The 13,383-nt window shown below is 52.1% G+C and overlaps 1 protein-coding gene across 11 annotated transcripts in view; it reads right to left on the reverse strand.

Moving 5' to 3' along the window:
- The window catches only part of ATP2B2 (ATPase plasma membrane Ca2+ transporting 2), a 366,154-nt gene that overhangs the window by 20,176 nt on the left and 332,595 nt on the right, over positions 1-13,383 (reverse strand). For all 11 annotated transcript variants that reach the window (XM_032327044.1, XM_032327037.1, XM_032327061.1 and 8 more), the window contains 4 exons: positions 12,133-12,374; positions 10,786-11,020; positions 2,183-2,362; positions 1,906-1,993 (listed from right to left, as the gene is read on the reverse strand). In XM_032327044.1, the coding sequence (XP_032182935.1) occupies positions 1,906-1,993; positions 2,183-2,362; positions 10,786-11,020; positions 12,133-12,374 (745 nt within the window). The remainder of the gene's footprint in view (positions 1-1,905; positions 1,994-2,182; positions 2,363-10,785; positions 11,021-12,132; positions 12,375-13,383) is intronic.

Below are 13,383 nucleotides of genomic sequence, written 5' to 3' on the forward strand. Positions count from 1 at the left end.
GGTGACATCCATGTTCTTAGCTCTAATCAGAAAGTTCGAAATCCCTGGTGGTCAGGCTTCACCCATTCTCTGATTTTCTCTCGTTCTCTGGCCACGCTCAATCTGTGCTCCAGTCACAGGAATGACTATCTGCAAAGCCGGCTCCCTCACCTGTCTGCCCGGGCTCTTCCCTCGGCTAGCTGTGCCTGCCCCACAACTGTAGTCTCAGCTTAGATGCCACTTCTCCTGGGGAAGTCTTTGTGACTCCCTGAGGACCCTCACCTGCCCTAATCAGATCACTGTAGCTCCGGTATGTGTCTCTCCCTATTCTGTGCCTGGCAAGCAGCATCTGTGGGATGAGGGAAAGGGTCCCCGAATGGAGAAGCCTTTGTAGCCACCAACCATTCCCCCAGCCCTTTGCATGTGTCCAAGTTTCACCCTCTTCAGGCCTAGCTCCAAGGCCATGCGCGCTCCAGGAATCATCCTGGGCTGCTCCCCTGGCTGGCAGCAGTCCGAGTACCTGGCCAACACTCAGCCTCCAGTCTCTGTCTACTGGGCATTTGATGCCTTTGGTTCCCCCTGGTTCCCTCAGCTTTCCTACGTGCTTCTCCAGAGCAGGGAAGGCGCTGAGTTTTCCTCCTGCCTGGCCAAGTGAGCTTCTTTCTACTTCTTGAAGGTGTCTGGAAATCTTTGCCTCGGGTCTTTCACAGTGCAGTTCTCTGCCCCACCTGAAACACAGGCCCTTTCTCCTGGACCCTCAACCCACCTTCGATGGCCTATGATGTGACACCCATCCCTAGCCTGAATAAGAGGCCAACAGAGGGCCCCAACCTTCCCTTCCACCAATACAACCTCTAGGTCTGTACAAGGAAATCTATTTAATGTCTGCTGGGTGGATTTGGACCATGAATTCCAAGAGGGAAGGACCATGTTTGCCAAGAGCAGGGCCTGGCACTTAGGTACTTCAAAAACACGTATTAAGAGAATGAGTAATTGAATGAATGAGTCATTGAAGAAGAAATGGAGGTGGGTTGGGGGTGCCTCCTGCTCTGATATCTGTGATTCTGGGGTGTTGTGTTTCTGTCACCAAGCCGGATCTGCCTCCACTAATGTCCTGGGCAGCATTTTGGGAGAGGAATCAAGATGCCCCGGGGATGACCTCAGTGAGAAACCTGCCCTTCAGTGGCCATTTTAAAGATGGAGAAATTGAGTCCCAGAAGAGGAGAGACTTGCCGAAGGCTATAGAACAGTTTAGCAGCCAAGCCATGACTTGAAGCCAGGGCTGTATGACTCTAAAAATGCCCAGCACCTGGCCACCTACATGGGCTCAACAGGTGGTACGCCTTCTCTCTGGAGGAAGACAAGGAAGAAGAAGGATGCTAGTTTTGGCCTCATCTCTCAGGCTGCTATTCCCAGGATAGCCCATCCTGCGGGTCCCCATTACAGATGCTGGTTGGGGTCCTCAGACACCAGGCAGACCAAGGGTCTCTCAAACTCACAAGCTCGGGGGGCAGACTGAGAACATAAAGAAGTGAAGTCTCCTGGATAGCAGACAATGAGGAGCAGGGAAGACTGATTCGAATGTGAGGGGAGAGTCGTTCGAAGTCATCCAAATTCAACATAAAAAAGGTACTATACCAACCAACCACAACATGTCTGTGGGCCCTATCCGACCCTTAGGCTAAGAGTTTTGGACATAGACAGACCCAGTCCCATTGCTTCCTAGAAGCGGAAAGCAGAGAGAAGACTCACAACCTCTCCAGATCACTAGGGCTCTTAGAGGGCCTCCCAGGACTGCAGTGAGGGGGAGACAAGGGTGTTGCCAGGTGTGGGGAGCTCCATGCAAAAACCCTCTGTCCTGGAAAGAAGCTGCAGGCACCAGGAGAGGAGGGGGTCCTGGCCTCAGAACTGCCCCCCAAGTCTTACCTTTGACGAGGGTATGCTTATCTGTCGGGGAGGAGCGAGCCAGCACCCGGAGCTTTGGCCAGATCTTGTCAATTCGCTCCTGTTCAATCTGGAGAGGGATGGGGAAAGGCTCAGAGAGAGAAACTGAGGTCTGGAGAAGGGAGGGGGCTCACTCAAAGTCACGGGGCCCTGAGTGGTACATTGGCTGACCTCCATACAGTCATGCAGCCCCCATGCCTCCCAGGCAGCACCCTCCACCCCCCAGTTCATCCCTCTGACAGATGTGCTGGGCAAGTACCTCTCCCTTCTCGTTGCGGATTCTCCGGTTGAACTCCTTGCCCTCCAGGCACAGAAAGTCCTCCCCAGGATGGATGATGCCACACTTGATGGCGATGGCCCGGGCCGTGTTGATATTGTCACCAGTGACCATGCGGACGGTGATGCCTGCCCGCTGGCACTTGCGGATGGCTTCTGGGACCTAGCAGTTGAGTGGGGCAGGAGCAGTGGGGGTGAGCACCCTTGGGGCAGGCCATCACTGCCCTTATGGATTCCAGAGTGAGCCCTGTTCATGGGAAGTTCTAGTGGAAGGGGCCTTGATGACTGTGAGATGCTGACAGCACATATGGCACGTAGACCCTCTCCTTCCATCCTGTGTCCATGGCAGGCATCGTTAATCAATCACAGAATCTGCTGATTAAACCCCGATGTGGTCTCAGAATTCTCAGCAGAGTCCCAGGCAGCTACCACCTAACACTATGATGGTCTCTTCTGAGATGAAACCACGGGCTATCCTGACTTAGGGGCAAGGACTTTGAGAAAGTCCTCAGTAACACCCCAGGTGGGGTTAGAACACTCTGTTATACAGAGAAATGTGTCCCTACTTTATTCACATGCACAGTTCCTGTGAACTCAGTGAGAAATATGTTCACACATTTTCAGGTTTTTTTTGTTTGTTTGTTTTGTGTGTTTTTTTTTTTTTTTTTTTTTTTTTTTTGGCTGGGGGCATGGGGGCACTGCATTTGGGAGCATTTCATTTACAAAATGTGACACTGACTTTGAATAAATACAAATGATTATACTTCATGTAAAATAGGACCTTGCCATGAGAGAGTAAGGACTACCTCCTGCCCTCTCTGCCTGTAACGAATGATAGACTGATGCCTGGGCCAATCAGGCCAGAGTGGATGCAGCCAGTCAGGAGAGAGTAAGCCCCGCACGGCACCCCCCCATCCCCCTGCTCCTATGCAGAGCTGTGGATTTATTTGCCCAGTGATTAAGATGCAGAAACCAGCCTGGAGCTGCTGCAGGTCTTCACACACAACACAGACCAACTGAACAAGGGTTTCTGACCCATGGGCAGTGACCAATGATAAAATAATAAGGTAATATTTGCAATTTGCTGCAAAATGTCTTTGAGTGGAAGAAGACATATGAAGGGCAGAAAATCTAGTTGTACAAGAAGACCAAAGCACCTTAGAATCTCAGACTTGGAAAGGTGGAGTCTGACTACCACTCCTCTTGCATATCACAGTGTCTGGGGAGCTCACTCCCATTCCTACTCTGCCAAGCCACTGCTGAGAGGATCTGAAGACTCTTATAGGCTGAACTATGGCCATGCCCAACCTCTCTGTGGCCCCCCAAATATATTTAAGTCTTAAGCCCCTAGTGCCGGTGAATGTGACCTTACTGGGAGATAGAGTGTTTATAAAGGTAATCAAGATGAGGTCGGTAGAGTAGCCCTAGACCAATGTGACTGGGGTTTTTATGAAGAGGGGTATTTGGACCCAGACACACATACAGGGAGAATGCTACATGAGGATGAAGGCAGAGATTAGGTGTTGCTGCCACAAGTCAAGAAATGCTGAAGATTCCCAACAAACCCCTGTAAGCTTGGGGGGGGGGCACTGGGGGAGAGGAAAATGTCTGAAGCCGATTCTTCCTCACGACCCTCAGAAGAAACCAACTCTGCCAACACCCTGATCTTGGACTTCCAGCCTCCAGAACTGTGAGGCAGTCCAGTTCTGTTGTTGAAGGCCCCTAATCTGTGCTACTACTTCATCATGGCAGCCCAGCAAACTCAAATAAAGAATTAGAACATTGGTTCATAACCTGATTGTGGACAACACCTGCCCACTGGTCCCCTTCCTGCCCTTGGGAATTTTAAAAACAAGGATTGATCTTGAAAATCTCTAGCCTCTTCCCGCCCCCTCCCACACCCTGCTGTTCTGTGAGCACAGAGAACCACCATTCCAACGTGGGGTCACCGCCCAGGCCCTCCTCAGGCTCCCTGCCTCTGGCCTTGCCCCTCTTCCATCATTCCCCTACCTGACCACCAGTGGGCGACCTGCCTAAAGTTCAGCCTGGGTGTCACTCTCCTTCAGGGGCTGCCCCCTGCTGCTTGTAGAGAAAATCAAGACTCCTGAGCATGGCCATCTTGTGGCAGAGCAAGGGACAAATGCCATGAAGAGGCCGGCTCCAGGCTAAGTAAGGCCAGGAGGCCCCTCTGGCTCCCAGAATAGTATCAGAGACCAGCTGTGGTGACAGGTAGTGAGGGGTCTCTGTGTTACGAGGGCTGGCCAGCAGGGTAAGCTGGCCGCAGGTCTCCTCTGGGTGCACTTCTGGGGCCCGGGGAAGAGGCTTCTGGTGCCCACTTGGGACTTGGGGGCCACGTGACCAAGGCCTCTGCTTCATGCCACAGCGGCGGCTCACACAGGCAAACGTGACCTCTTTTTACAGACCCAGAGGGAGTGGGGATGTGGAATGTCCAACATCCTGCTTACGTAATTTATCAGTGTCCTCACAGTGTCTGTAACCCAGACTGCAGCCCCCTGCTGTCTTCTGTTCCAGAGGAAAGGAAAGAGTCACTGCTCTTTTGGGGACATACACCTTATCTGGCTCCTGCCTTCAAAGGAATAATTCAGGCTATGTTTGATTCAAAGATACTTGGGCTCTTAGAGTTGGAAGGGACTTGAGGTCATGACTCTGACTCTCTTCTCATTGCCCAGATCTCCGGCTAGGCATCCCACAAATGGCCAGCCAGCCTTTGCTTGCAGGCTTCTGAGCCTGGGGTACTCACTCCTTCCAAGGCTGACCACTCCATAGGGGAACAAGTCTATCATATCCTTTCACATAATCATTCTTCTTTCAGATGAGAGCAGGTGCTCTGGGTCTGGCCTATACTCTTGTAGGAGGCAGGGTCTTTGGTAAAGATCTCTGTACAAAGGGCTCTGGGAGCACAGAGGAGGGTGCCATTCCTTCAGAAGGAAGTAGAGGGAGAGGAGAAATACGGGAAAGCTTCCTGGAGAGGGGGATGTTTTTCTTCTGGTCTGTCAGCACTAACTGAGGCTCTGGTGCCTGGCACTCTGCCCAGGCTGGAGCTACACAGATGACTGCTTCACTGTGGCCTGGGCCACAGAGAAGTGCCCCATGAGAGGCACTGGCAGAGAAGTTGGGAAGGGTGCTATAGAAAGGACATGGAAGGTGATCTGGAGGGGGTGAGGCTGAGGAGGATGTGGGGCAGGAGCCAGGAAGCATGAAGCTGGAGAAGGACCTGCAGTCAGAAGGTGCTGGAATCAGGGACTCAGTACTAGGCCTGGGAGCCATGATAAGTTCTGAGCTGGGAATGAGGTGACTGGAACCCTGTTCTAGAAAGACTAAAGCTTTCAAGGCTGTCTCAGGGAGCTGAAATCTGCCTGCTTGGAATCCCCAGCCTCGAGGTCTCCCCGAAACAAGCTGACTCAGGGAGAAAAAACAGGCAGCTAATTTTTCTGGCTCCCACCCTCTCCTCTGTGTGGTGGAGGTTTCTCTGCCCCTGGGAGAGAGGGCTTAGGGGCCGAAAGGCTTGGTTGGGCTTTGCCCTGGGGATCCACCTGAGTGTTGGCTTGTTAAGTGGGGATGAAGCTAGGTGATGCTGTGGCAGGGACAAATGGTACCAAGCCTGGGGACAGTAGATGCTGGTGGTGGGGGTAGGATGGCTGGCAATGCACCTAACCATGGTCTTTCTTCCTTGTTCTTTCTGCTCCAGGAGATGGGGAGGGATGGCGAGGGTGTGGATACAGATGTAGTGGGGGGGAGGGCACACCTGGCATCTGGGGACAGGGAGAGGCAGCCATTTGTTTGGGGTGGAGGAATGGTGTGACCATGCCACCACGATTCCTGGGCCAGGTACCTTAGAGGCCTGTGACCTGCCTGTAGGGGGGGATTCCAGATGGACCTGGACACCCCTGAGGGCCTCCTCAGCCACCTCCCTTACTGGGCAGTGGACCCTATAACCAGACGTCTTTGTTGTACTTCAGAATGGCTTTACACTCTCACATGCTATGGGTCTACTTACTCGTCCCCTTTTACTGGGCATTTCACTAGGCTGTGGGCTCTGGAAGGCAGGGACCGCCGACTGCTCAGGACACATCCAGGGGCCTGGCACAGGGCACACGGGTCATCATGAAACATGTCTCTGCTGAAATCCCTCAAAGCCTGGCCTGGTGAATGGATTTGGGTGGGGGCATGCCTACTCTTCCCAATTTAGCTCCAGGCTCCCCTCCTTCCCATTTCTCTCGTAAGTCCACGGTATTCACTAGATTCTCACCTGTCTGCATTTGCCAGAGCTATTCCCTCCGCCTAGAATGCCCTCTCTCCCTTAATTTGGGAGTCTCTCCCTCTTTCAGGTGAAATGCCCCTACTCATAAAACCATTCTGGATTCCTCCAGCCCAATGGAGTGCTTCCTTAATCTGCACTCAGGCTCTCCTTGTACTGCTCACTCGGTCATTCATTTGACAAACAGCTACTGAACATCTCCCTGGTCTGGGCACTGAGGAGCCAGCGACGATTAAGACCCAAGCCACCGAGGCACCGATCTGGCTGAAATATACTTTCCACATAGACAAAGTTGCTGTAAAATGAAAAAAAAAATTCCTTCTTTCGCTAAAATTATCCAAGATATTTCTCACGGAGGAAAACCAGCCAGAAAATGGGCGCTTCCTGTTTTCATTAAATAAAGGCTTTTAAACATCTGTTGTTTCTGGTGACACCCGTTGTCTGTGACTCCAAGGGCTCCAAACACCCCCGGATAACCCGGTGAATCCCGGGCTGCTGCTCTTCTCATGGCTTCATCCGCGGTGGCTTCAGGCGGTGTCGGAAAACGTACCCACCGAGAAACGTGTATGTGTCTGGGGGGTGATCGGCAAGCCTGTTTTGATCTGTTCTGTCTTCTCAAGGGAGGAAGGCAACATCATTTATTCCCTCGACAGATGGGGAAATTGAGGGGGTAGTGTGTGTTCCAGCAGTTGCTGCAAATGTTTGTAGGACCCCAGAAGTGGCCTAGGCTGACCTTTGTGCTCTGGCCAGCCTCAGGGTTGCCTGGGAGAGCCTGCCCCGAACCCCAGGCACAGACACTGCCCTAAGGTCATCCCAAAAGCTACAGACGGTGGCTGCCTGTGAGGCGGGAGTCAGAGACCCTGGGGAGGGGAGCATGGGAGGTTACTTCACCTTGTCTGTTGAACCGTTGGAATTTGGCTCCATGTGTATAAATCCAAATAAGTCAAAATAAACCCCAAATAAATCAAAAGCCACCCCCCCACTAGGAAATGGTGAATCGACAGGTCAGAGCTTTTATACTTTCGAGTTGCGTCCCTAGCAACCGTGCTGGTGTCTCTCACTTGGGAATGTCCAACTCTTTCATTGTTCGGATGGGGAAACTGAGACCCAGGGAGGAGATGCGCCTGAAGCCTTCTGTGAGGGGGTGGCCGGGGCGGGATTAGAACCCATGTCTCTTGACCCTGCTGTGTCAGCCTAGTAAGTATGCTCCCCAACACAACTTATGACATCAAAATCTACATCCTGGGAGAGAGCCCAGGGCAGAGAGGAGGTCACCAACAAGGATGCACTTACTTGACGGAAGCAAAGAAAGGTGTCAGGGTAAGATTTCCCCATCAGCCAGCTCAGAATGTTGGAGCTTGGCAGGGATCTGAAGAGCATCTGGGTCAACCTCCCATTTTACAGATGAGAAGACCAAGGCACAGAGAGGAGGATGTGACTTGTGAATGGCACAGCTGGGCTTGTGTCCAGGCCCCCTTTCTCCAAGGCAGGGCTCTCCAGAATGAAAGTGCTCCCAGCCCTGCTGGGAGTCTGTGCCTGAAGCCTGCTTCTCTGGATGATCATGCTATTAGTGGAATATTCCAGGACCCAGCTCAGCCCTTCTCAGGCCCTGCCCTCCCTGTCCTTACCCTCCAGACTTAGAACCCCTTGCCCTTTCATTTCTGTGGCACCTAGGAGCAAGGCCTGGGGCAGGAATGCAGAAAACCTGTTCTACTCTGGGTTAGCTCAGCCACTTACAGCGAGACTTCCGGAAACTCACTGTCCCTGCTTACCCTCAGTGTTCTCACCTGCACCCTGGGGCCGGGGGAGGCATTTGGTCTAGGTCAGCAGCAGCTCAACCCCTTTAGTTCATTGTCAAATTAGTTTAGGAGGTGGTGACTAGCATTAAAAAAGAGAGAAATAGAAGGGAATAGAAAATAAAAGGGCGTCACGTTACTTTGTGACATTCTTATTTTGGTTAAGTGTATGTGCTTACTGAGTCATGATATAAAATATGTTTCTTATTAGCACAGGTCATGACCAAAAAAAGGTATGTGTCTGATGCTGCTTTCCACCCCACTTTGGGGATGGTTCTGAGGCACAGTGATGGGCAAGGAGCTCTGGGGATGAGAAGGACAGGGGAGCTGCAGGCTGGCCCCGTCTGCTACGTGGAGACTAGTCCCTGGTGCCCGTAAGGGGATGGCCTGTCATGGGAAGCCTGAACCCACTCGTGGCAGGTCATGAGTGGGCATCCTGTGGGGAGGTTGCTAAATGGCCTGTCTGTCCATGGAAAGACACAGTCTGCAGGAAAACACATGTGGTTCCAGGGCCAAGCACCTGGGCAACAAATCGCCTTTGATGCTTTAGGCTCTGGGTGGGAGTGAAGAGGTCTGTGGAGGTCTATGGAGGGTGTGAGCATGTGAGATGAGTACCAGGCATAGTATTGGAAGACTGGTATTCAAGTCCCGTTCATTCTCATTCATCATTCCACACTTAATTGTGTGGAATGAATGAATCCATAAGCCGGGCTCTGTGTTAGGGGCTGTTACCTGTCACTGGGTCCAGAGTTCTGAACTACTGGGGAGGGGCACAGAGGAAGGGAACCCCATTTAAGAGCCATGTACCTCATGCCAGATACTGACTGTTTGTGGTATGTGCATGATCTGATACCTCATAGTATCCTGGGAAGTGCATGTGTGGAGAATACTATTATTATCCCCAGTCTACAGATGAGGAAACAGAGGCTCAGAGAGGTTATGTAACTGGCCCAAGGTCACACAGCCAGCAATGCTGAGACTCGGGATCCCAGCTCTGTTTGAGACCTGAGCTCACATTTCAACGACACCTCTTGTTGCTACAAAAACGTTTAAGTCCACATCTGTGACATTCTAGTTTCATTTGGTCTTTGGAACAGAGACTCTTACAGCATCAGGACTAGGAATTTGGAAAACACTTGTCTACCCCTTTTCACTGGAAAGAAGTGGAAGTGGAGGCTCCATAAGGGGCAGAGAACACCGAGAGGCCCCTAGAGAATGGTATCAGGACAAGTGGGGACAGCAAAATTGCCTCCAGTGGAGGAAGGTGGCCCTGAGAGGCCCCATCACCGAATTCCACAGCCGAGACCAAGGTAGGCCCAGTCCCCACCGGCCTGGGAATCAGCCCTGGACCCAGCAGCTGTGTTAGTCCTCCAATGATGTGGAGGCCAGCCTGCCCTTGGCTCTACCCTCTGGGGCTCCCCAGGGTGAGGACTCACTCTGCCTGCCCACAGCAACGTTTTGGAGATTCGAGGCTGCCCTCTCTTCTTCCCACAACCTTTCCAGCCTGGGCAGTCTGACTGAGCACCCATGTCCATCCTCGCCCAACCCTATGAACCCCAGCACTGAATTCCATCTTCCCGCCCGGGGCAGATGCAGCTAAAGGAGACTGAACACCTGTGTGATCTGAGCACTCCTTTAGGTGCACTTTCTTTTTTTTTTTTTAAAGATTTTATTTATTTATTTATTTGACAGAGAGAAATCGCAAGTAGATGGAGAGGCAGGCAGAGAGAGACAGAGGGAAGCAGGCTCCCCGCTGAGCAGAGAGCCCGATGCGGGACTCGATCCCAGCACCCCGAGATCATGACCTGAGCCGAGAGCAGCGGCTTAACCCACTGAGCCACCCAGGCGCCCCTTAGGTGCACTTTCTATATCACCTTCCTGGGTCCTTCTTGGGGCAGGGGGGTTTGCTATCATCCCTCTTCTCTTCCGCCTGGGAGTCTGACCTTTGGATAACTTCATGGCCCTGTGCCCCTGGAGATCTGAGAATGGGAGACTGTGGGCTGTGTCACTGTGCAAGCCCGCTAGGCTACATTGATTGGGAAACTGGATCCGAATGGACAGAACTCTACCTGCTGGTGTGACATCACACTGGGGGTTTTCTTGAACACCAGTGACTTAGTTTCTGGGTGTCTCCTTTATGGGGACCCTGGAACCTAGGCTTATGGTTGTGCTATAGGAGATCCTGGCTCCTGTGGGGCAAGAGGCTTCTAAGGCAGGGCCGCCCCCATGCTTGTCCCTTGGGATCAAGGGGAGGTTTCTGGTTGGGCGATGGCTCTCGGGGTGCTCCCGTGGCAAAGCAGCGCCTGCCTGCTGGCTGCCTGATGTCCTGAGCAGACGGATGCCAAGCGTGACCTACGCTGGTCTCAGGAGTCTGAGTGTTTAGGAGTAGGTAAAGAGAAAGTCTTGTGGATGCTACAGGGAAACTGAGGCTCAGGGAGGTGAGGCAACTTATACTAGCTTACCAGCAGGCTGGACTCCCAGCCCCTCCAAGCCTGCTGGTAGGGGGCTTACCTCGGGCCGCACGGGGTCCTCGATGCCCACCACGCAGATGCAGGTTAGGTCATTGAGGATGTCGTTCTCATTGTCCCAGTCGGGCTCGGGGCTGCTGGGGAAGTCTCGGTAGGCCACACAGATGGTGCGCAGCCCATCGCAGGCCATGGGCTCAATCACTTTCTTCACCATCTCGTCCCGGTCACGGGGCCGGAAGACCCGGGGCTCCCCTGCCCCGTTGAGAATTTTGCAGCATCTGGGGGCAGATGAGGGGGGAGCTGGGTAAGGTTCAGCCAAGGGCCCAAGGGTCTTCCGTCTGACCAGCTCGCGCTCCCCTCCCAGTGATGCCCAGCTGGCTGTGGTTGGTCATCCAGCATCCATCCACTTCATCTTCCATAATGCTTCAGGGCTGGTCCAGGCCCCTGGGCCCCATGCAGGGATGAAATCAGGACCAGCCAAAAAGAAATCAGGCCGCCTTCTTGCCATATCTGCCCCAGTTTGTCCATTCAGCAAGAGCACATCTACTTTGATCTGTCTTATATTCATGAGATTTCATCTGAAAAAATAGTTCCACAGCTAAAATGGTTTTCAGAGGGCATGAAGCCTAGGCTAGTCTTTCTGGACCTTGTTCACACATTAGAATGGCTTAGGTGGAACACCGAATAAATAAAGACCCATGTGTGAGCCCTACCCCAAAGGTTCCAATTTATTTTTATTATTTTGGGGGGGAGGGGCTGAGGGAGAGAGAGAATCTTTAACAGGTTCCACACCCAGTACAGAGCCCAACGCAGGGCTTGATCTCACAACCCTGAGATCATGACCTGAGTGGAAATCAAGAGTTGGACACTTAAGTGACTGAGCCACCCAGGCCCCCTGTATCAGTGGTTTTTTAAAAGTTCCCTGGGATGATTCCAATGTGTATCCAGGATTGAGAACCACTGGGCTAGACCAATCCCATCAAGGTTTGAGTGGGGAAACTGAGGTCCAGGGACCAGGAGTGACTAGCTTAGCTCCCCAGGCTTCTCTCTGGCACCTGGAGCTGGAGTTGACTGGCTAACAATGAACATCACTATCGTTAACCATCTCTGTGCTGAGGGAATGAGGGAGATTTAACAGTGACAGCAGGTGGAACTTCCTGGTGATCCTGTGATGTAGGGACAAGAAGGGGAGGGCTCTCTGTAGAGTTTCAAAAGGAAATAGTGGAGGAAGCTCCTGGAGATGGTCCTGCTGTGGGACATTGGGAAGGGCACCTCTGGGTGCCAGATGGCCCTCCAGCCCAGCCCGAAGGACAGCCTGCACAGCACAACCTGGTGATCCCCGGCTCCCTGTCCCGCCCCCCCTTGCCCAGCCCTGCCATGTGGAGCTTACTTCTTGAGCACGATCTCGGAAGCGCCCTTGCTGTACATGCGGAAGCTCTCATCGGGCAGCTTGATGACCGTGCTCATGGACTTGCGCACGGAGTTGAAGGTGTACACCTTGTACAGCTTCTCCTCTGGCATCTGGATGCGCACAGGCTCGTAGTCCTGCTTCAGGTCCAGCACGAAGCCCAGCAGACCACACTCTGTTTTGTTGCCCACCTGCCGAGGCAGGGCTCCTTCCTTCTCTGGGGGCTGCGGGGAGAGAGGCCAGGGAGGCTCACATGGGGTTGCCTCTCAGACCCCGGGGCCAGCCAGCCCCCTTTCCCGCTACCCGCACCCTCAGCCCTCTCCATCCCAGACCCAGTCCTGGCTCTGAATGAAGGCAGTTAAGCAAGATCAGCTTTTTAAAAATTATGAACTCTTTCAACACCTACAAGGTAGATAGAAAATAAGAAAAGAAACACTTGTGTACCCTCCATTCAGCTTTGTACGACCTGAACAGTATGCCCTATTTCCTTCAGATTTTTCTTTCTGGGGAAGGGAAACATGACAGATAAAAGTGAGTCCCCCTGTGTATCCCTCCTTGTCTGCAGAATCCATCCCTTGTCCCAGAAAGAATCTCTGTCTTAAAAGGGGCATGAATTATTATCCTATGTGTTTGTTTTTTAATTTTTAAAGATTTATTTATTATTTTTTTACTTCAGAGAAAGAGAGCAGTGGTGAGGGGCAGAGGGAGAGGGAGAGAATGAATCTTAAGCAGGTTCCACGCCCAGTGATCAGCCTATCGTGGGGCTCGATCCCACCACCCTGAGGGCATGACCTGAGCTGAAATCAGAACTGGACGCTCAACCGACTGAGCCACCCAGCATCCCCTCTTTACTTACTTTGAACTTTTTCTACATTTTTATAATTAACCTTCTGGTGATTTCCAGAATTTTATGTCTTTTCCACAACAGTTTTTGTCCCCTCTCTACTAACGAAAAAAAATGACAACATGGAGTACTTAAATAAAAATGCCTAATTACTTATTAGCCCAAGAGAGCTGAGCAATTATGCCTTCAAAATACCTGGCATTTTATTACCCTCTGTGAAATATTTTAATTTTCCTCTAAAAGGATTTCAAACAATCTATGGTTGCAAGGGGCAGAGCTGCTTCCTACGTTAATTCAATCTGTTTCCATGAACTTGAGCTCCGAGATCGCCTACGTGTGTACTATGAAGCAGGGGCCCACCTCTTTTGTCTTTTGATTTTTTTTTTTCC

This window comes from Mustela erminea, chromosome 1, assembly GCF_009829155.1.
Source record: "Mustela erminea isolate mMusErm1 chromosome 1, mMusErm1.Pri, whole genome shotgun sequence".
NCBI classification, from domain to species: domain Eukaryota; kingdom Metazoa; phylum Chordata; class Mammalia; order Carnivora; family Mustelidae; genus Mustela; species Mustela erminea.